The 23,477-nt window shown below is 25.1% G+C and overlaps 3 protein-coding genes across 4 annotated transcripts; 2 read left to right on the forward strand and 1 right to left on the reverse strand.

The window, feature by feature from the left end:
* The first annotated feature begins 2,828 nt into the window (after nucleotides 1-2,828).
* On the forward strand, nucleotides 2,829-6,291 carry LOC129618698 (chitinase-3-like protein 2). The gene is made up of 5 exons (XM_055533628.1): nucleotides 2,829-3,028; nucleotides 3,206-3,336; nucleotides 3,889-4,671; nucleotides 4,796-4,943; nucleotides 5,022-6,291. Exons 1-5 carry the CDS (start codon nucleotides 2,976-2,978, stop codon nucleotides 5,413-5,415), a joined length of 1,509 nt encoding a protein of 502 aa, XP_055389603.1. The 5' UTR covers nucleotides 2,829-2,975; the 3' UTR covers nucleotides 5,416-6,291.
* Nucleotides 6,292-9,894: 3,603 nt separating this feature from the next.
* Nucleotides 9,895-15,412, reverse strand: LOC129618773 (trimethyllysine dioxygenase, mitochondrial). The gene is made up of 6 exons (XM_055533750.1): nucleotides 15,376-15,412; nucleotides 15,244-15,319; nucleotides 14,514-15,163; nucleotides 12,292-12,498; nucleotides 11,950-12,223; nucleotides 9,895-10,737 (listed from the first exon to the last, which is right to left on the reverse strand). Exons 2-6 carry the CDS (start codon nucleotides 15,261-15,263, stop codon nucleotides 10,107-10,109), a joined length of 1,782 nt encoding a protein of 593 aa, XP_055389725.1. The 5' UTR covers nucleotides 15,264-15,319; nucleotides 15,376-15,412; the 3' UTR covers nucleotides 9,895-10,106.
* Nucleotides 15,413-17,416: 2,004 nt separating this feature from the next.
* Nucleotides 17,417-20,560, forward strand: LOC129619145 (histone H3.3A). Of its 2 annotated transcripts, XM_055534240.1 has the most exons (3): nucleotides 17,417-17,571; nucleotides 19,516-19,805; nucleotides 19,876-20,549. In XM_055534240.1, exons 2-3 carry the CDS (start codon nucleotides 19,524-19,526, stop codon nucleotides 20,002-20,004), a joined length of 411 nt encoding a protein of 136 aa, XP_055390215.1. In that variant the 5' UTR covers nucleotides 17,417-17,571; nucleotides 19,516-19,523; the 3' UTR covers nucleotides 20,005-20,549. The 2 variants fall into 2 exon arrangements, with proteins under 2 accessions (XP_055390215.1, XP_055390216.1); XM_055534241.1 differs by lacking the exon at nucleotides 17,417-17,571 and having other exon boundaries at nucleotides 19,518-19,805; nucleotides 19,876-20,560.
* The last annotated feature ends 2,917 nt before the right edge of the window (nucleotides 20,561-23,477 follow it).

The raw sequence follows: 23,477 nt of genomic DNA on the forward strand, positions 1-23,477 counted from the left end.
ATAGATATATTTGTATATATGTATATAATATTATATATACAATTTTTATAATTCACCAAAATTAATAACTTTTTTTCATTTATTTTCTTTTTTAATAAAAAAAAATTCAAGTTACACTGAATTTTTTGTATAAAAAAATTTAATTAAATTCGATTAATTTCGTTATTTTCGCAGCAGAAACTTTTTTCACGAAGAATTTATTAAAAAAAAATAAATTAAATTTTGTGAAATATAACCGCGCCCGACATTCCAAAAACAACCTTCAACAAGAAAAACAAATCAGTTAGTAATAGCGACACCACATCCGTTCTCCGTCAATACCTTTAACGAAATAAAAATTTATTTTATATCAGAAATACATTTACAATATACTATACAGAATTTAAATTCTCTCTGTTTCTCTTCTCCTAAATTTTTAATTATATCGAAAAAAAAATCAAATTCAGCCAAACATTTTGCTGAGTTGTGAGTATTGATGGAATAAAAATGACATTACACGTACGTAACTACAAAACTACACGACACAATATATACGAATTTGACAAGTTATATTGAGTTATTGCGTTTGATTTTTTAAATTATACTTAAACAAAAATTATGTTACAAGACCGATTTTACGCGATATCAGAATTCTTATAGAATACACATATTTAAATTGTACTGCTCAGCGTCAAGCGAAATCATCGCCACAAATATAACCGCCGGCAGTAAAATAGCTTATATTCCTATTTTTTCGGCGGTGGTTTTTTTTTGACATCATATCATCGCTTTCCATGTGGGTAACATTTTATGCAAATCCTATTCTGTACATTTGGCTTTATTCTGAGCTAACGACGGATATCATTCGCCGTTGTCGTTCACGACTTTGCTTCTGTTTTCACACTTATTAGGTACAGATTAATTAACTGTCAATTAAAATCAAGCCGTTTTATTCAACAATGCGAATTTCATTACATGAGTATCTTTAGTTAATAAGTGTAGTAAATTAAAGGAAGTTAATTTTATAAAAACCACAACGATAAGAGCATTTTTATTTTTATCTCACTTTCTAAAAAATCGTTATTAAAGAAAAACACAATGAGCCAAAAATTTCAATCTCTTCTTCATTACCAAGCGTTGTTGACCTTTTAATGTCAAATGATTTTTTTTTTTTCGTAAAACAAGTCAGCGACGTCAGTACTTGTAAACAAACGAATGATTTAGTGAAAAAAAAGCGGATTCGATTTATCCGAAGTGCAGAAATTTTCGTTTAAATGTTTTTTCAATAAGTTCCACATGTTCTGTAATCTATACTATATATTCCAAAAATTTTGATTTAATTCGTTTTATATATTAAATTAAGCGCCAAAATTTATTTAACGTCCAGATGCTGTACATAATTTTTTATGTAATAAATATTTTCTTAAATGTGAATTGTTCTGTTAATATTTGCCTTTATAGAGTGAATTTTTAATCTTCATCAATGCGCTAAATAAAATAAAATAAAATATTAGTTTGAATTATTGAAAAATACATAATATGTATATTGCTTTAGAGTAAATTAATACGTGTAGTTCAAATAATTAATGAGGAAGAATACGGTAGCATCTGTTCTTCTACTTGATTAAACTCACTGCAAAAATAGTTTATAATATATCTTTGTAACATATACAATGATAATTTATTGCAAACATATAATTAATATTGTAAAATTAAACAAATTTCAAAAATTAATGTGAAAATTAACATCAAGAACTATTATAAATTTTTAATGCGACAATATTTTTTTAAATACATTTAATTTCAATTTATAATATAAATTATTCAAAAATAAAAATTAATAAATTTTGTTTAAATTTGTAATTTGAATTGAAGATTTTTCAAAAATTAAATATTTTAAAATATTTTATTTTTACCTAAACATATTTTACTTTTTTACATGTTACATATTTTATAATGGAAGGTCGATGAAAAAAATAAATACGTCCTTGTTACGAGTTTGACAATACACCAGGCAGAGAAACTAGAAAAAATTTGGTTTTGACGATTTTTCAAGATGCTCTTTCCTTTAATATTTCTAATTCGTTGATTTACACAAAAGTTCCGTAGATTTATAACACAATGTATATATTATAACACAATATGTAAAAAATCAAATATATCTGTAGATATAGATGGAAACAGAGGAGAGTATACAATATTGTTTTGAATATTGAACCCAATTAGTCCCTGAACCATTATTTCCTTCAAAACATCATTGAAGTAAAATTACAATTGAGTGATATTTTAATATTATCTAACACAAGAAACAACTTCTGCGATTCTTTTAAAATATTCGTTAATAATTTTATTTAGTAATTTATTAAGTTTTATCTGAAAATTTGCAGAACCAATGCAAATAGGTTTTTTTTCTCTTTTCCAAAATTTACGTTAAAAGCTTAATTTAAAAAGTTGAAATTTTTTATTCGGATTTTTTATACAATAAAAAACCAATTTTATTTCAGTGTCCAGAATTACATAATCTCTGGGTTGCTATTAATATTATTTTCTTTCAAGTGTATTAAAAGTAAGTAACCCTAGAAAAACTTGCACCTCTTAAAGTGCAAGTCTTTTAAAGTCAAACCGAGTGCAGTAACAGTAATGATCACAAACATATATAAACCCAGGTAATTATATTAAAAAAGAAGATTCCCCACATTAGTAACAAAAATCCAAGAAAATAAAAAACTTTTTCCAGAATCGCAAGCGTATGCGTTAACAAACGTGAAAAATGCATTGTGTTTATAGCACAAAATTGACAAGGGTCTTGACGTTTATTGTTGTTTATAATATTTTTGTTTAAAGAAAAGAATCCTCCCTTTATTCTCAATTAGCAAACAAAATTTGTTCAATAACTGATGAAATATATTTAAATCAGCAAATAATTTATGTATAGTACCTATACGTATTAGACGTTAAAAAGTTGTGGCAATAAAATTATTCAAATATGGTAAAAAATGAGCGGACAAAATGCGAAATATAGACTGCTGGAAGAACAGCATAATCCTGGGTAAGTTTCAATTAAAATTGTATAAAATTTAATCAGGGTGTGTAGGTTATTTTGGAGGTCGATCTTATTTATGTTTAACTAAACACCTACAATATTCGCCTAACAAAAAAATATATATATGTACTTTTTTTTTCTTTTGTTTGCAAGAATGTCGCCTATGAATTTTTATATTTCTAGACCCAGTTATAATTGGTTCAGGCTATGTGTTTTGTTTACTATCTGCACCTTTTCTACATTAGCAGTTTTCACAATATGGAATACAATCCTTAATTACAGAGATGCTCTAAATGTTCCTCCGAAAGTTCTTGGTAAGTTAAAACTTAAAAAAATATAATGTCATAGAGCTTCTCTCTATAGAAATTTTCTAATTTTATCTAAATTTAATTGAAATTCCTAATTAGTTTTAAATTTGGAGAACGAAAATTTTGTTATACTTAAACCAATAAAATAACTCACATACATTTGTATATTTTTTTCGATTGCACTGTCCAATATAATGATAATGATAATATAATTTTCTTTGTTCACAATTAAAGTACAAAATATTCTTCATTTACATTATTGTGACGTTCTTATGTATATATGTACGTTTGAACTAAAACCTTTATAATTTTGTATACTGTATTGTATGTTTAAATATGTTAAGAATATATTATTGCTCTCATTTTTCAAATTAATTATTTATCACTAAAAATACTTGAACATTTTATTTTTGTGTAAATTTTGTATTTGAAGTACTAAAACAAAAAGACTAGTTTATACCTATTTTATTAGTTATTTTTTTTCTATGATTAATATAAATTTTTTGAATTTATAAAATTATAAAATTAATTAGGAAGTACATACTATAATTCTTTTAGAACTACCACCATGGCTATCACAGCGTATAGACTTGTATACTTCATACATTCAAAAAATGTATTCGTCAAGGGCGCATTATGATTTTCGAAATTTTCAAACATCTTATTTAAATGAGTCAAATATGACTGTTAAGAAATTTGACGATGAAACCATATATTTGTCCAAATGGGGGAACTTTATATATCCAGATAATTTAAAAAATAAAAAGTTAGTATGTTATTATTCATCACCAAGCTTTTTGTCGATAGATCCATTTGATAACTTGCAAATAAGAGATGTTGATCCATTTTTATGCACCCATATAAATGTTGGCTTAGTCCATGTTGTAAATGATCGTTTAAATATCACCGATGATATAAGAGAAATTTTTAATGAGACAAGAGCTTTAAAAATTCGAAACCATGATTTAAAAATTTTAGTTTGGGCCGGCGGTATTAATTCAAGAGGTTTCGCTCAAATGGTTCAAAATCATGCCAGACGTAAAACATTCATACAATCATTAAAATATACATTACATGATTATTATTTGGATGGAGTTGATATTGATTGGGAGTTTCCTAGCGCCTACAATAAGGAGAAACAACATTTTTCTCAGCTTCTTCATGAAATTAGACGAGAATACCAAAGAGAACATCGAACTTATATATTAAGTGTTGCTGTTGCCGCTCCTGAAGGAATTGCATATTTCGCTTACGATATACGAGAATTGCAAAATTATTGCGATTTCGTAAACATTATGACATATGATTTTCATTTTTACACAAAAGGTGCTCCGTTCACAGGTTAATATTTTATTAAAAAATTTCAAAAATGAGTTACATAGTTACTTATTATTTTAAATATTTACATATTAATTAATTTTAAATCATTTTTTCAATATCTATTATATTGTCGATAACTTTAAAGGTATTAATTCTCCACTTTATGCCCGGCATAAAGAACGTTCCATTTTGGCTACATTAAATATTAACTATACTGTAAATTATTGGAACAAAAATGGTTTGAACAAAAATAAAATTATTATTGGACTACCCACCTACGGACATTCTTACAGGTAAGGCAAACCTACAATAAGCGGTATTCTGTTTTTTCTTTTATTTTTTTTTTCAAATAAATAAATTTTCAATTTAAGGTTGGTAAATGCATTTAACCACGAAATAGAAAGTCCCGCCAAAGGATTTGGTTTGGTTGGGCGAAGCGGTTTTGCATCATATCCTGCTGTATGTTGGTTTAAAAATAATAATATATATGTTACTACAAAATTCGATACAGAAACTTGCTCACCTTATATGTATGCTGGATTAGAATGGATTTCATTTGAAAATATCGAAAGTATTGAATGTAAGACAAAGTACATATTAGACAATAATTTTGGAGGTGCAATGGTTTTTTCTTTAAATACAGATGATTTTTCAGGAAAGTATTGTTCTAAAAGTAATTTTAATAACAAAAATCTTAGCAAGAATTCCACATTCCCCTTAGTTAGAAAAATTCGTTCCATTTTATTTGATCCAATATTACCTTAATTGACTTTATTTTTTATTGATTTCAATGTTATAAAGCTTTATAATTTGTGACCAAAATGAAAAAGCAAAAATGTGTTAAAATTATAAAAAAATTAGGAAAAAAATTAGATATTTAACATGACATTCCTACCATACATATATGTATGTATAAATATTTATGTATTTTATGCAAAAATTACGATACCAAAGGTTAAAAAAATTAGGTATATGACTAAGTTTCACCAATTTTAACACAAATATCAGATTTAAGAATAAACACAATAATGAAAATTTATCAAACAATTATTATTATTATTAATATATTCAACTTACAAATATTAATTTTTCAACAATCAATATTTTGTTTTAGTAAATACGTACTATAATAGAAATATCCTTCCCCAAAATATTAATGGGAATAGAAAAGTAGTATATTTAAAAAAACATAAGTGAAATATATAAGTCTAAGTAAATTATAAAATAAATATTTGTAAAATATTACCCCAACAAATTATTTTATCACAAATCGCAAATAATATTTTTGTATTAAAGCAAAATAGCTTCAATCTTCAAGGTAACATATATAGTGTCTTGGGGGAAACTTTATTATATGGAGTATGTTAATAAAAATCGTGATTCTCTAAGTAATAATTAAATTAGGAACTATTCTCAGTCATCCTAGTCATATGGATATTCATTTTCAAAAGATAGTTTACTAAGATTTAGTTTTTATTTCAATGAGATCATTAATTTATGTAAGAATCTAAAGATAGGAACAGAATAATAAATTGTAGTTTAAAATTTTTTAAAAAATTCTTTCTTATAATTTATTTTTATGTTAAAAATTAAACCATATACGAAAATTTATCACTTTATGTAAATTTTTTTTTTGTAGACGCAAACTTATATTATGCTGATATATTTTTAATGTAATTTTTAAGCCTGTCTATAGTTAAAATTTCTTAAATTTCTTCACAAAAATTATAAAAAGAGTAAAAAGACCTCCTTGGTACAAATTATATGACATAAGTTATAAAATAATCAATTGATAAAGTTTTAAGTTATATAAACGTTATCTATTTTATAAGTTTTTCTAATTAAATAATGTTTAATTAGTAAATTTATATTTTTGAATTTTGTTTAAGTGTTATTATATTTAATATTATTTTTATTGCTTCTTCATTGCTTTGTTTTATTATTATATAATTACGGTTTTCGTTTTCAAGAAGTTTAAATAAAATTTAAACATCTGAATATGGGATTGTTTCTAATCTTCGTTTAGTTTTTATAAAATTTTGTTTAAAAATAATTAAATTATAAAAATAATGAATTAACTATTTATGTTTATAAATTCATTTAATAATTACGTTTGTGAGAAAGTTTGATTATGCATATCACACTTTAAATATATTATGTATGTACATATTAGATTTATTATGAACACTAGAAAATATTTGAAATGTATTAACTCTTTAAAAATTTCCTTAAAAATATTTTTCAATTAAATTAAATTACCTTTGTTCACAGTCTGTAATTATTTTGTTTCCAGGCACTAAATGCATTTAATAAAAACTAAAAAACTATTACATTTCGATACACGAAAATTGTATACTTAAAGAGCTAACTCAAAAATTTGAAGTTGAAAACAATTAAATAATAGATGAAAAGATCATAATTGTTTTATTCCTTTTTTGTAATATTTGAAACCCAATGATTTAATTGATGATGTTTTTTTAATGATTTTCACTATTCTATTGTTCAGTTCAAGATATTTATATAAATAAATTTTTTGCATCTATTCTTTAACCATAATGCCATTCTTAAAAAGTTAATTTATTATTTTATTTCGAGTTTTATTAAGTTGCATATTGTATATAATAATATTAAATAATTTAAGTTTCCGAAAACAGACGTATATTTTTTAGATATAATTTTACATCTGAATTTGTTATAAAATACCGTATAACTGATAAAATACATATTATACAAAAATAAATATTTAACAAATTTTTTTTCTAAAATTTAAGCTTTTTTAATGTATTTTAACAATAATTGTGCCTTTAAAAGAGCAGGTTTTATAATAACTATAGAATAACGCTAATATTTATCGAAATAAATTTCGATTGCTAAATTAGATAAAAAATTTCGAAAATGTATTAACTAAAATTAACTAAGTACTTTATATTAAAATGACTAAATAAACTATTTGAAAACTTGAGTATATGCTACAATTTAAACAATAAAATGAATTCATCTTAAGAAATAAAATTAAAATAGCAAAAAAAAAATAAAAAAAAAAATAAAATATATATATTATGAAAGGATGTATGTAAAGTGAATTTTGGTTCGAGAATAAGGGTCAAAATTTTATTAATTAATAACATGAGTAATAATTATACACTTAACATAAATATATTAATGTATAATTATTATGTACATATGTGTGTGTATTATCATATTTTACACAATTTCATTATTTGTGACATAAACACAATCGCAGATTTTTAAAAATTCAGGTGAAATATTAATTTTTTACATTACTATGTTTGAGCAAACATTGTTTTAAAATATATTATTAATTTCAAAATTTTATGTTTACTATAGGTAATGAAAAACGGCGCAGCTAAATATTTTAATCAAATTAAAGGAAAATTATAAAAAAACAATAGTTATGTATTTTTTCTTTTTATATAAAACTTAATCTGATTTAAATCATAGCAATTCAAAATTTTCTGCTTACATTTACATAAATTAGAAAAATTATTTTATATAAATCGTAATAATTTCAATTATTGTAATTGTATTAATCAAAGTAATTTTTGTAGTGTGTATTTCAATTATATGCAAAAAGTACCGTCCCTTAAAAAGCAAATTTATTAAAATAACAAGCAAAAAAAAAAATGAAAATTTTGCAATATGTAAAACAATGCAACTATTATTAATAAATATTTTACACCATAAAATAATTAAAATTAACAAAACTTAAATAAGTCTTGCTTATTCATTTATTTTATCTGATTAAATTATGTTGAATTGTTTAACTGAACGTTGCAAAATAAGAAGCCATCATTGTTCATTTAAAAAACAAAACAAAAAAACTAAGAGTAATTATTGATGGCATCCAATAAAAGAATAAAAAATAACTTTTGCTGCGAACACGTCTAGATAAACATTTTATTTTACCTATTCTGTTTTATCAAATGCATAATTACAGAAATTTTTTACATAATTCAATCTCGCAGGGTGCCAAAAATGTGTTAATTTCCCATCAAAATAAATATTCCCACAGGTTAATATTAAAATGGATTAATTTTAAATTTATTTTTTACTTGTTTGAAAATATATTTTGTATTTAGTTTTTGTATTAAAAAGGTTGTATCAATATTTTATTCAATAATATTGTATTTAATTTAATTTCATAATAAAAAATATACTTAGAAATTTAAAAGAAAAAATCAGAACAGTATTGTTAAAACCCAGTTCACTAGTTAAAAAATATACTAAAATATTACTTTAAAACAAAAATTCTTATTATAAAATTACATTATAAAAAAAAATTGAAATAAATAAATTTTAATATAAATCAATCTACTGACTCTTTTAATAAACACATTTCAGCTATTAATGATAAGAATTGAAGACAAAGAAACAATTGGACTTAAAATAAAAATAAAAGCGTACGAAAATTAAGTTTCGATCTATTTCTTAAAAATTTTTTAGTTGTGTTTCAAATATTGTAACAAGTATTTAAATTCCAATTATAATGATATAATATTTAGTAATTGCTATTCTAAGGTATATCCTTAAACTGAAACAAAGTATTAATCAAAAATTTAAAGGAATAAATGTTGAATTTATGAAATAGAAAGAACAGAAGCTATAACAGAATTTGAGGAAGACATGCGTATGACATTTTTATACCAACATTTTTAATTTGGAGATTTCAGACATGGTATTTAAATTTGTTGCTTAAAAATATTATATTAACAAAAGTTATTTCCGAAATCTGCACCAGTTCAATTTTTTTTCTTAAATTTTGAAGCATTACCATTAATTTTGAAAATAATGCATAAGCAGTCTGGTTGTTTTTGTCCCTTTAACTCTCTGGGTGAGCAAAAACTAAGTGAGTTTCATAAAACATAATACAATTATGTTTTGAATTGCAAATTTCGTTTTTTTTTTCTTCAAAAAATGTACAAAATTCATTCACAAACCAGTAACTTTGCTTCTAAGGCTGACAAGTTAATAGTCAGCCAATATAAAATGTTTATATACTGTTATTTTGAGAAAAACTGAGTAATCATTAAGTAAATGATGTACACCATTACGAGATTTTCATTAACTAAACTAGAATTCTGTTTGAAAAATAATTAAAAGAGGGGACTGAAAAGGAAAAGATAAAAAAAATCAGAGTTTATCAGAGGGATAGTTTTTTTTTGTGCCAATATTCTTTCATTAGATTTTCGATGAAAAAATTATATTTGATTAAAAAAATATAATAAAAATACGATAATAAAAATTACGTTTTAAAAGTTAATCCAAATACATAAAAAATTTATATTTTAATTATGGTTTTTGTGTAATTATGGTAACATTTTTTTAGAAGATTAAAAAAGAATACACAGAAGTACATAACGTTCCAAAACAAAAAAAAATAATTAAAATTTTTCATATATTACAATGTTTAGCGCAACAAATCTCATAAGTTTTTTTTACGCAACCAAACCTAGAGTTCTAGCTTTACTCATAAAATCTGTTCTAGAAACATAGCAACCAGTCATAACACGTAAACCGGAAAACTCTTTTCTTCCATGTAAAATTCTCCAATTATTGAATAACACAATAGTACCAGGATCCAATTTATATGTGAGAATATTTTTTTCATCATTAACGATTTGTGCTAATTTTTTTAAGCTCTTATAAAACGGTTTAATTTTACTTAATTCGATTTCATTGAAATCACTGCGATCATATAAATTAAAGCGTATTTGCTTGGGTTGTAAAGTAATTGGATCTAATTGAATTATTGGAGCGGAATACTTATGATGTTGGCCTTTATCGATATACTCTGCAGGTACATTAATTGTTGATAATATTTTTAAAGCTTCAGGATCTTCATTTCCTAATTTTTCAATAGCATTAAATCCATCGACGAAAATTGAGTCGCCGCCACTGCCTTCAAATTCAATGCAATGAAATATTTGTAAACCAGCTGCATCGGAAAAATAGGTATTATCGGTATGGGGTCCTAAATATTCAGTTGTATAAGCTGTATCAGCCCTATTTTTATTACTTGTAAATGTCCACATTTCACCGAATAATGTTTTTTGAATTGGAAACAATCTTAAAAAAAAGAAAGATTAATAAGCAAAATAATATATTTAGTATAATGAATAAAACTAATTTAGTTTTAAAAAAAAACTAATTTAAAATAAATGATTATTTATAATATGTGACTATGTTAATGTAACTGATCCTTTGTTTGTTTTATACAAGTATGACCGTAAATTTACTTTGATCATAGCCGCGCTTTAAAAGACAATTTTTATAATGAAATTTTCCTATATCGATATCAAGGACGTAATGTATTATATCTATAAATTCAGTTTTTTCAATTTTATACTAACTGACGTATTGGACTGCGCTCAATTCTCTACTTAAGTTACATATATATGTACATACATGACTGACCATATAAGTTACATTATAAAGGAAATTCTGTTGAATACGGTTGTTTATATTTTTCCATTTCTGTTCATTTTTATGAATTAGTAAAACTGTTACATATATATGAATATACATATGTATATAAAAATTGATATATGGATTGGAAAAATTGGTGTTTGGTATTCTTTTCCTGAATTATGTTAAATCATATTAACAGATTAATTGTCATCAATCTAAAGTTATGTTTAACTCATGACCCAACATCTGGATTATCAGTAAACGTAAGATCACGTTAAAAAAATACAGGATAAGTGTTAATTTATTAAGATAAAAAAAAATTTGACATCACTTTTGCTAAAAATTTATACTAATCTCTCAAATTATGTTTGGTAAAAATTATGAACATTTAGTACAACCTCAAATATTAATGTTTAAAATTACTTTTTATTTAAACATGTACAAAATATTTCAAAAGTCAAAAGTTGAAAAAATTATTTTTTTTTCTGAAAATACTCTAGATAACACCTACCTATAAGACATTCATGTCTTATCACCGAAAAATTATTTTTTTTTTCAAAATTTAAACAGAACTAGCTTAATTAGCTATATTTGAATTAAGAAGTTTGCTATATTGTCGTGCTACATGGCGGTGCAAAAGTATTACTGGATTTAATTTTAAAACGTGTTAAGTATTTATGTGTTAGGTAGGCTGTAATATTCCTATGCAAGAACAATCTTAATTTTAGTCCTTAACAAATTTATAAAAATCGGGAAATTAATTTATAAAATAGTTTATAAACTACATAATATCATAGAGAAATCATCCAGTTCTTTTTATCATTAATTGAATTTTGGAAAAGAAAAAGATTCAAAAAAATAAAAACTTACCGTTTTATTGATAGTTCTGTCATGTCTGTTGTAGGGGGCACATTTTTAATAAAAGCAATACCAAATTTAACGAGGCTTTCCACAACTGCTACAGCTTGTTTTTCGTTACTAAGAAAATGACCAAAGTCTACTTCTATAAATTTATTACTGCCATCATTAGTGATATTTGTTTTATCCCACAAAAAATATTCAGTAAACTTTAATAAAGGTTGCTTTTTAAATTGATTTTTATATAGAAAATCTAAATCGTATTCTGATTCATGTTCATCTTCCCCTTAAAAAAAAAAATTCCTTTTCCAGTTTCTCCATTTTTTGTAATATTTCATTAAAAAAATAACTTACATTTAATAATTAATTTTTCGTCTTTGATTCCAGTCTGCAGAACACTTATATCTAGTGGAATATCCAAAATATTTGTTTTCCTTTGATACATCTCATGATTATAACACAAATTGCATTTGCAGTGATCTCGCAGCCAAAATAAATTTATGTCAATTTCTTCTTCATAATTAGGATGATTTATTGTTAATATAGAGCTAACATCCTTAACTTTTATTTTCACCATTGTAAAATATAAAAAAGTATAAAATTTATTTAGAATTCAATAGTTAATGATGAGAAGACTAAAATAAAATAAAAATTTCGAAGCATATGTAAATAATCGATGTTTTTTTGTTGAGATTTCCTTATCAGGCGAATAATATAAAAGAAGCAAAATAATTGCTGTATTTTATTTTCCTTATAATCTAAAAGTTTGAAATCATTAAAAATATTCGAGAATCCGCGTTTCTTACAGAAATACAATTCTTACAGATCTCTTATCGCAAAAACAAGATGTAAACTCAAATTTAAAATTTTTCAATGAATGAATTGAGAGTTAATTGCAAATAACTTTAAAATTTTGTTCAGGTTTTGGCAACCTACCATCGATTTCGATGGTAAAAAAATTGCATAAATTGAATTAACTAACGGACATAATTAGTTCGTGGTTCATTCGTTGCTGATGCCTGGCTTTTTTGAAAATATTTTTTTTTTGCGTACAATTATGTTCTAATTATACGATTCCTACTTTAGTACGCACTAGAACTTTTTAGCAATTCAAAATAAGCATGTGTAAATTATATTCTGATAATATGAAGAATTTAAAATACGTTTTATTTTTAGAATATTAAAATGTTCGGAAATTTCGTCCAACATTCTCTATTTATAAAGAAAACTAAATCTGTAATTCATATTTAATTTCTATTTAATGTTCTGATTGAAATTGTAGGTTCGGGTCTTAAAATTGGTCCTTACTCATATATAGAAAGTATCTACAGAGTGATTCATTTATAATGCTTTAATGTATTACATACATATATCATTTAGTAATTTAAATAACAAACCATGTTGGAACTAGATCATATCTTAACGGTTTCAGGGAACACGAATAAAAAAAGAAGAAAACACAAAATTTTTACTTGTTCATGTTTGCTTTTGTTTATTCTCTTTACGTTAAAAATATTAGGTTTTTCGGAAGAACTAAAAGGGATCTTTATGAAACATCCTGTATGTAAAATAAACAAATAATTATACCGCTACAAATAATCTAAATTTAATATGTGTATTATAATCATAATGTATAGTACATTGCATTATTTCATTATAGACAAAATTATTTCTTCCCATTGTTCATTGATCATTGTTCTCCTCCAATACTGTAAAAAACACTTGATACTAAAAATATTTTAATAGTATTAAAGTGTATTTTAGAGTAGAATGATATTTTATTCTTCATTGTTGTTTTTTTAATATGTATTACTTATTTTTTTAAACTATACTTAAGATTAATTACCAACAGAATAAAGATTTAATCAAAAGCTTGTATACTAGATTATAGAAAATTCAAAAATTTTTATTGATGATCTCAATTTAAAAAAATTAACAAACGAGGTTTTTATTTGCAGAATTGGAAATTATTTTAATTTATAAATTTTCTAGAATTTTGTATATTGAGTGTCGCACGAGCCCTGCTTTGACACTACTGGCAAACTGTCTATTGATCTAAATGGCTGTCTATTGATCATACACACTAAATTTGACATTCTTTCGCAAAGAAATTTAATCACGACATAGTTATTATATATTTTTATTTATTTTGCAATTAATATGAATTATTTGTACGAGGCACTAAGCGAGGCACTAAGTTTTTTAGTTGAAAGGGATTAGTTGATTTATTTCCTGGACTTGGTTTATTATAAATTTATTTGTACTTGTGTGTTTTACTTATATTAAGCAACAACCATAATTGCATGTTATAGAAGAGATAATAATGGAAAATATAAACTTAAAATTTAAATATTTAATTTGATTTTAGCGAAAATGAAAATTATGCTTAATATTAGGTATAATAAGAATATACTCGAACCGTTTTAGGCGAGACAAAAAGTAAAAGTACTTATGTAATTACTTTTCGGTATTTTTAAAATACCAAAAAGGTAATTAAGATTTACTAATTTTTAAATAATAATTATGAATAATTCAAAGAGGTTAATTAATATTTCATTAAAATTAATTTAATTTACCATCTGTTTCTTCATTTTCCTCAAGCTCAAGCAATTGATTTTCACCACCTCTGCATGTAAAGCTATCATGTTCCTCATGTTCTTTGTTTGTTTTGCTTTTTTTATTTTCAATGTGCAATGTGTCCTGATTCTCTAAAGGGAAAGGTGAAACTCTTTTTAAACCTGAATTTAGAATAGAACAGTTTTCTGCTATCTCGTTCTCTTGGTCAATTTCTACATAAATTGTTGCATCAGCAGCATCTGGTTCTTGAACATCATATTCTGAAACTAAATCTATGACCGCGGCGTCTTGAACATTATCAGACTGAGCTTGACAAATTATGTTTTGTCTATTCTTTTTAATTTTATTATCCGATTTCCACCTAGATTCCACGAGATTTAGTTGACTTAAATCTTTTATATTTATGCTGGGAACTGCAGTTGTATTCAAATGACGACTAGTTGGATGTTTGTAGTCTTCGTAACGAAAGTGTCTTGTACATACAAAATATGAACGACATAATTTTTCCTTTGGAATCTCATATAACTTGGGTATTTCCAGGGCCGCTAACCATTCATTGCATTTCTGTTCTTTAATAGGAAATCTGTGCGACAGACTGCATTTTTGATTTTTACACACTGGTACACAACATGAACGCTCAACTGGATCTCTATTAAAGTTATACATATATTTTTTGTTTTAATAGCGTACATAAAATTATTAAATTATGTAAATATACAATTTTAGTACCTTGTCACCTGAAATGGCATACTAAAAACAGTATTTACTTTCAATATCAGAAACAATATTTACATAAATTTCCTTTCTAAGAATAATACAAATATAAACAATAATGCAGAAAGCAAATGCACAAAATATTACTGTCACAATAATTTATGCATCGTATACCACCACCATACAATTATAAGAGCAAGTAATCGAAAATACAATCAACACTATTGCTCAAATGTCAATTTTCATATCTAAATGTTCAAGCTCTTTATTTACTATATTTACGAGTTTGCAGTAAATCTACTAAATTTTAAATTCTGTTAATAACCATGAGTTTCCACTCTTAAATACAGAAATACATAAACAGCAAATAAAATCTTGTTTAAAAAAAAAGTTGGGTCATATCAGTGATTTGTAATTTAGCACTTTTCCCTTCAACAAGTGAAAATACTGCTTTTAAGAACAATCAACCAACGAATATATTTCAAAAATTGCATTTTAGGATGAGCAATGTATTCAATCTTATTTCTTCTTCTTATTAAACTTCTTAAGTAAACCAAAAAAATTGAAAGAGACATTCATATAATGCTCGAATTTAAGGGTTATTTATTTGAGGTAAGAAATATATTTTTTAGTGGCATAGAATTTATCGTTAGTTTTCTGTGTTTATAGGAATTTGAAATAATTTTTACGCTTTCGGAAATATAAGGTGCCAAAAAATCAAATTTTATTCGTGAGAAAATAACTTAAGAGGGGGATAGAAAAACATTTCTGCTAACGAAATAAACTAGGTATTAGTGTCTAAAAGCGACTAAAATTTCAAAACATTTCCTAAACATTTTCGGTCTAAAAGAAAAAAGATATCAAAAATTCGATAAAAACGGGTTTTAGGTAATGGTAAATTTTAACACTCAATTTGTTTGAGCCATTTTAGGGGTTTGAGAGATTATAACTTTTAGAGAGGAGAGATAGGTAAAAATTTTGGTCTACGGTAATAAGTTCCTACTGAAGATCTATGTACATATGAAATTTCAGCTATCTATCTTCAAGGGGGCAAAAGTTTTGTAAATATGTCCACGGACGGACGATCGGACGGACGGACGAATTAGACTAATAAGTACTTTTTTTCATAATTTTTTTGGATAAGTGCTAATAAAATATAACAAATAATTTACAACAAAAATAAGGTCAGTCTTAATAAGCGGTCGAATGTTTGTTTCAAATGTTTGGAATGCTTAATTCTAATTCATATTACATTTAAAAATCTTCTAAAGGCAATTATTAATTAAAGATCAGATAAATGAAAATTGAAATTTTAAAATAATCACCAGTTCATTTTATTTAAAACAATAGTTATAAATAAATTTAAATTATTAGAAACTTATTCAAATATATTTGACATTTTCAATCAATATACTTTGCTTATTTTTTATATATATTAATTAAAAAGCAAATATAAAATATAATTGTATGTTTATTTCAACGAATTAGAAGCACTAAGACATTTTGGAAAAATAACTCAGCCTCGCAGCAGGAGCGTATTTATTTTGTTTTTTTATCAGGTCTATAATAAAATATGTGTAATATAATGTAAAAAAAAGTTAACAAATTTAATAAAAAACAAAGCGGTTTAATTTTAATGGGCTGAATGGTATTATTGTGGTGAAGTGAACGTCAATCTTATAAAAAACCACCATTAAAATTTTAAGTTATTGTATGATTGTAACTTATAAAGTCAATTGTGAATATTCTGCAAAATTTGTAGTTGTAACGTTTTCAACATTTTCGAAGCGCATTTACTTTTCCAATATTTTTGAAAACTACAAATTTTTGTAGCTTTTAATTAATAAATAGGGTGGAACATAAAAGTATATGTAAAATGTGAACAATTAACAAGAACCACTATGCCCAAATGTTTTGTAAATTACTTTATAAAGCAAAATATCAAATATTTTGATTATAAAATGATAAGCAGTTGTTTTTAGATTTTCAAAATTAAATTGTGCATGTATATTTTTTTTATTTTGGTTCCTTATTTTTAAAATATTTGTAAGGTTTTATTATTAAAACTATATTCCGGTAGATAGCACTTAAGTCAAGTTGACTAAGCGGCTACAACAATCAGAAATTAACGCTACTTATTTTTAGAGGCCTACAGTGCAGCAACATCATAGAATGTATACATATATACTTATAATTTCATTTAAAATTGAAAAAGTAGACGCATACAAATAATTGAGCATTTGTGTTTGGAATCGTAAATAGTAAAGGTGTTTATAAGTACTTTCTGCGACAGAAGATTTTTATTTAAAGTATTGGTTAATTAACAAAAAAAAAAATTTTAAGGTAAAAAAAACAACAAAATTATTTATAATCAAATCTTTAATTATTGTTTTGTTTTACTTAATATTTTTGATTTGGTGTTTTGCTTAATATGCAAATTAAAATATTTGAATATTGAATTCAGAAACAAAGTAGTGAAAAAGACGCGATCCAAAAATTACCCATTGTAAAACTTAAAAAAAAAACCAATATGGCTACCAAGTGAAATTCGAAATAAAATAATTATGAAATGCAGAAATGTATTTATTGTATGGATTTACATTTGTATAGATGCACTACAACTACAAAAACTAAAATATTAGAGAAAGATTTTTTTTTGAATATTTTGGAAAATTTAATTTTCCTTTTATCCACAAAAAAAAAAATTAAGAAAAAGTGAGACTCCGCTAAAAAGTTAAGACTTCTTTGATTCAATTCTAGTCTTTCAATTTCAATCGTTCATTTGTAGTTCTGAACTAGGTTATATTTTGTGTATTGGGTTTTTTTAAAGAATTTATTATGAAATAAACAGTAGTGTGGGTAATCAAATTTTGTATAAAAAAAAAATTGAAGCTTGACAGAAAAGTCAGAAGGATGTGCTTGAAGTTTAACTTGTGCATTTGCGTATTAGTGATTCAATTGTTTCTTTTCTATGTATCTACATTTTACAAAAACAACTTGCAATTGTTTTCTTTTAGTATACAGAAAATATTTCGTGCGGGAGAATATTTTTAAGTAGTTTCATTGATAGATTGATTTTACTTTGTTGTTTATGCTTGTAGTAAAGCATCGATGATGATAAATATGGCGGAATCACCTTAATTATAGAATTTAATTTTTGAACGAATGTGTATGTTAATAATAGACAAAATATTTATATACATACATAAGAATATGTGTATCAGCGTTTGTGTGTAAAATGTATTAATCATTTGTGATTGAGGAGTTTGTTGATTTTCTTTATACATAGATAAACTATTTTATTTGGTTGTGTTTGTAAAACCATAAGCATAGAAGTACAATGTGGTATTGTAGTGTGGTGTGAAGTCTTTGTCCGCTATATAATACAATGCAATTTTTTCTCAGGTAAAAATTGTAAATAAAAAAAAAATTTTGGCGCAAAGTCTTATTAGATTTAATTTTGTAATAGAAAATAAATTGCGCGGGAATTGAAAAATTTCAAAGATGGAATGAAAAATAGTTAACAAAATATGTACATATGTACATACATATATACATATTTTGTTTTAAGAATTCCCTTTCCATTTTACAGATGTTATTCTAAAAACACATGATATTGTAATATAACTACATTCATGTTTTGAAATGTCTCTTTACGGTATTTAAAAAATTTTTAAATTACTAATGTACACATATGAATAAATATTCCAAATGCATATTTGGAAAAATTGTCCAATATTTTTAAGGGTTCTACAATATGTACCCATTTGTAATATATTCATAAATACCTATTTATTACCAATTAACTGATAAAATCAACAAATGATTTTTTGCCAATTCCAACTCTTGCAAAAAACGCGCTAAAATCAGGAACCCTACTACATATGTAATTCGATTTTGGTATTCGGGAAAAATGGTAATATAACACCTATCAGTTTAAATCAGTCAATTTCCTGTTCATTTGTTAGTAAACGTAACCTTGAATACTCACATTGGGGCCTTGTACACCCCAACAGATTTTATTTAATTGATTTCTCTTTGAAAGTAAGTTTAAACTATCAGAGAAGTGAAGTTCGGAATTTTATTTTTTTTTTACATTATTACATATTAGAATATCGGAATTTTTAGTATGACTAAATTGTTCCACGAAAATAAATGTGAGTGTAGACGATTAATTTATATTCATATATTAGTTTTAACTAAATAAAAGGATTTCTTATCAGTAAATTTCGACTCATAATATGAAAAAGGATAACTCATAATTTTGATTTTTCAATTTTACAATAGATTAAATAATGGCACGTACCAAGCAGACAGCTCGTAAATCCACTGGAGGTAAAGCTCCACGCAAACAATTGGCTACAAAAGCAGCTCGTAAATCGGCACCATCAACAGGAGGTGTAAAGAAACCACATCGTTACCGTCCCGGTACTGTGGCTCTTCGAGAAATTCGTCGTTATCAAAAATCGACAGAATTGCTCATCAGAAAATTACCTTTCCAACGGTTAGTACGTGAAATTGCACAGGATTTCAAAACAGATCTTCGTTTTCAATCTGCCGCCATTGGAGCTTTACAGGTAAAAACCATTATGCTACTAAATCATATTTGATAATATTTTTAATATACGTAATCTTGAAATATTTTAGGAAGCATCTGAAGCTTATTTGGTCGGTCTCTTCGAAGATACCAATTTGTGTGCTATTCACGCAAAACGAGTAACCATTATGCCAAAAGATATTCAGTTGGCTCGTCGTATTAGAGGTGAACGTGCTTAAGTTGCTTCAAGAATTCTATATTCATTAGATTTAATAATTTTAAACAAAATTCTTTTCTCAATATGGGCATATTCTAGTAAATTCTTTTTAAGGCATTTAATTAAACATCATTAATAGAATATGCTAACAATTTTTATTTTTATATTTACAAAGAAAAATCACATAATTAATGAAAGAATTATAAGGAAACAAGTTAAATTATAATTTAAAAAAAAGAAAGCATAAAAAATAAAAAAAAAAATAAAAAAAATATAAAAAGTAAAAAAAAATCTAGATGTAGATCGGAAAACGATAATTCATTTTTGTACAATTCTCTTCTGATTTAGGTTTAAATTTTTTGTTTGTTATAAAAATTATCAACGTGTTCTTTTCTAAAAACATTAATTTTTCATATTTAATATTGATTTAAAATTATTATAATTTGATTTTACTTCAATAAAATTTTGACATCCTTTCTATTATTTTTCTGTTCTAATTTAAATAGAAAAAAATGAATTTAATTTTTATAAATTTCATTTTTTTTTTCTTTAAACAAAACTCGAAGAAATACAATTTCATAATTAGATATAAATTACTTAATCTATATGGTATGTAATCTTGTAGATCTTAATAAACAAAAGGGTAAATAGTTTTATTTGCCCAACAAAAAAAAAATTTTTTGTTTTAATTTTTTAAGCATGTAGGTGTAAAGTGACCAATTAAAAATTTCTTTGTTAAAAAATGGCAGATTCAAATATTGAAGGGTTATTAAAGTAAGTTTTCTTTTAGTTTTTAAATATTTTTAAAATTTCGTTGTTTTGCAGTGAATTGGAAGACTAAATTGTATACCAATACTTCAATTTCATAAACAATATCATTCCTGTTAATTTCGAACGACTGATTATGTATTTAGAAGTTTCAGAATTTGTAGACTGCGTAAAAAAAAAAAGCGTGAATAGACGAAAATCCCCTAAGTTACAACTGAATCGATGAAAAACCCCTATTATCAAGCGCGTTGATTAGACAACCATCAACTATCATGCAAACTAAAATTTCAGGAAAGAGCGAAACGATTATGTATAATTTAGACGCACAAAATGGAGGTATCACATTCACAATTTATTGAATTATTTTTCATTTTAAAGTAGAGACGAGTCACAGTGCAAAGTATTGTTATATAGCCGTATGTAACACGAATGTTGGGAAACTGTACATATTCAATTCTGCAATCGTGTACTCAAATTCGTGCCATCATTATATTTTTCAGCAAATACTAGTTACGAAAAATTACGAAATCACTTTTGAGTTATGATTACTCATACATACATACATATGTACATACTTAATACATATTACGTTCAATATGTAATTTAATAATAATTTTTGCGTTCAATATCTATTAGTTAAATATACATATATACATAGTTTTCACTTTAGTTTAAACCTTGTTAAAATTCTGTTTTTTTTTAAAGAAATAACTCAAAATTGAAGAGAAATTTCTTTTATAAAATTTCGTTATGAAATGAATGTTGCTTTGAGTCACTTCACTTAGCCCCTTATTTTGATCGGCCAAGGAAATGAAATTTTTGGTATTATGATTAGCGAATTTGCCTAAATTTTAGGCGAATGAGCATTCTAATCTTTCGAATGAAAATTCTGTGTGACAAGCTTGGCGAATAAAACCAAAAATCAAAATAATACATAAGTATGTAAGTGTTTTTTTTTATTGGATATTACAGTATTTATAGTGATGTAATGGAAAATCTAAACTATCTGTAAAGCAAGTTCATAAAATTCTGCAAATTATTGTAAAAAATATTGATTGTTTAATACTAATTTAAGCGTGAAAAAAACGAACCAAAAACAATACTAAGCATTTAAAAAAATTAATGGACAACAACCCCGACATTGCTAAATAGGAAAGAAAATTCAATTGTTTTTGCAGAAACACAAAAACAATGTAAATATGTGTGGTGTTAACCTTATTATTTTCGTTAGGTTTTCTGATGTCTTGCGGTAGCAACATTTTGGATCTGGAGAATGAAGAATTCGCCGATCATATTTTAAAATGTCATTCGATTCGCTTAGTCCATTCAACTCGCCTAGCCATTCGCTTCGCCGATCATAATAAGGGTATTAAAGTCGTAAATTTTCGGTTTCAAAAACAACTTTAAATAAGGGATTAATTGTATTTATTTTTTAAAACAAAATAACTTACATAGTTTAATTAGTAGCATGATCGAAAAATGTAAAAATAAGACGGTTTTTGCATGTTCCAACTTTGAGGCCCCATAACTCGAGAACAAAGGCTTTAAAAGAAAAACATCACTAGGTGTTTCTCGTTCGTCTGCATGTATTCTATCACCCTGATTCGGGGATACCATTGAGTCCCGAACTCCCTGTATATTATGAATTTAAGCAGTTATAGTTGTAGAAAAAATTTTAACGACCTTTAAGGATGAAAAAATATTTTACAAAAAAAGACACTAAGCTGAATCTTTTGTAACTTATTTCAATATTAAAAAATAAATTTTCCTTTGAAGAGAAATATTGGCGGAATTCAACTATTTATCAAGATTAAGATTTCATGAAGTTTTAACTCAAAATTTAAATCAATTTTTAAAATTATGGTAAATATCAATTGCTTTCATCAGATTGTAAAATTTAACAAAAAGAAAACATTTGTATTTCTTTTTAATGCTTTTAATTTCTGACTGGCAAGAACTCCAACACTTACACAATGTTGTAATACTTACATAACTTCTTAGATATTAAAATTTTTTCCAAAAATTTATGCCTTTTTTAGCAATAGGATACATACTTCAAATGTGGTAAAAATTCTTTTAAGTTTCTTTTGCGTTTAAGCCGAAAATTTCAAGTCGAAATGTGTGTACGTTCTTTATTATATAAAACTAAATGCATAAGTATATAAAAGGAATTTAATGAAAATTACGTAAAATAAAATTCAAATTCTAGATGCTGAAATTTTGGAATTTTTTAAATTTTTAATGTTGAAAATATCAGCATTAACTGATACAGTATTATTAGTGTTGGGTATACCCAAAATAATTCAAATACTGAAAAAAATAGTAACTACCTACTTGCATAATATACATACAGGGCGTCCAAAAAGTTCCCGTACTTTTTTTTAAATATTTTTACAGCTTAGAACTGCTACTTGGATTAAGAAATTAACATTATTAACTGATAAGACACGTTTATTAGAGTACTAAAAACAATATTCAATAAAATATTTACAACAAATGCTCAAAATTTGCAGTAATACATTCATAATGGTGGCGCACTGTTCGATGGTAATTTCATAATAAAGTTCAATCATATAGTGACAGGACGGCCGCTACGGGGATGTTCCGACGTACTCTCCAACTCTTGGTTATCTTTTATGGCATCATAGATAGTCATTTTTTTGTAACCAGTCGTCCTTACAATATCAGAGGTCTTCATACATGACGTGTGTAATTCTGTAATAGTAA

The sequence above is a fragment of the Condylostylus longicornis genome, unplaced genomic scaffold (genome assembly GCF_029603195.1).
Source record: "Condylostylus longicornis isolate FDR11 unplaced genomic scaffold, ASM2960319v2 ptg000010l, whole genome shotgun sequence".
NCBI classification, from domain to species: Eukaryota; Metazoa; Arthropoda; class Insecta; order Diptera; family Dolichopodidae; genus Condylostylus; species Condylostylus longicornis.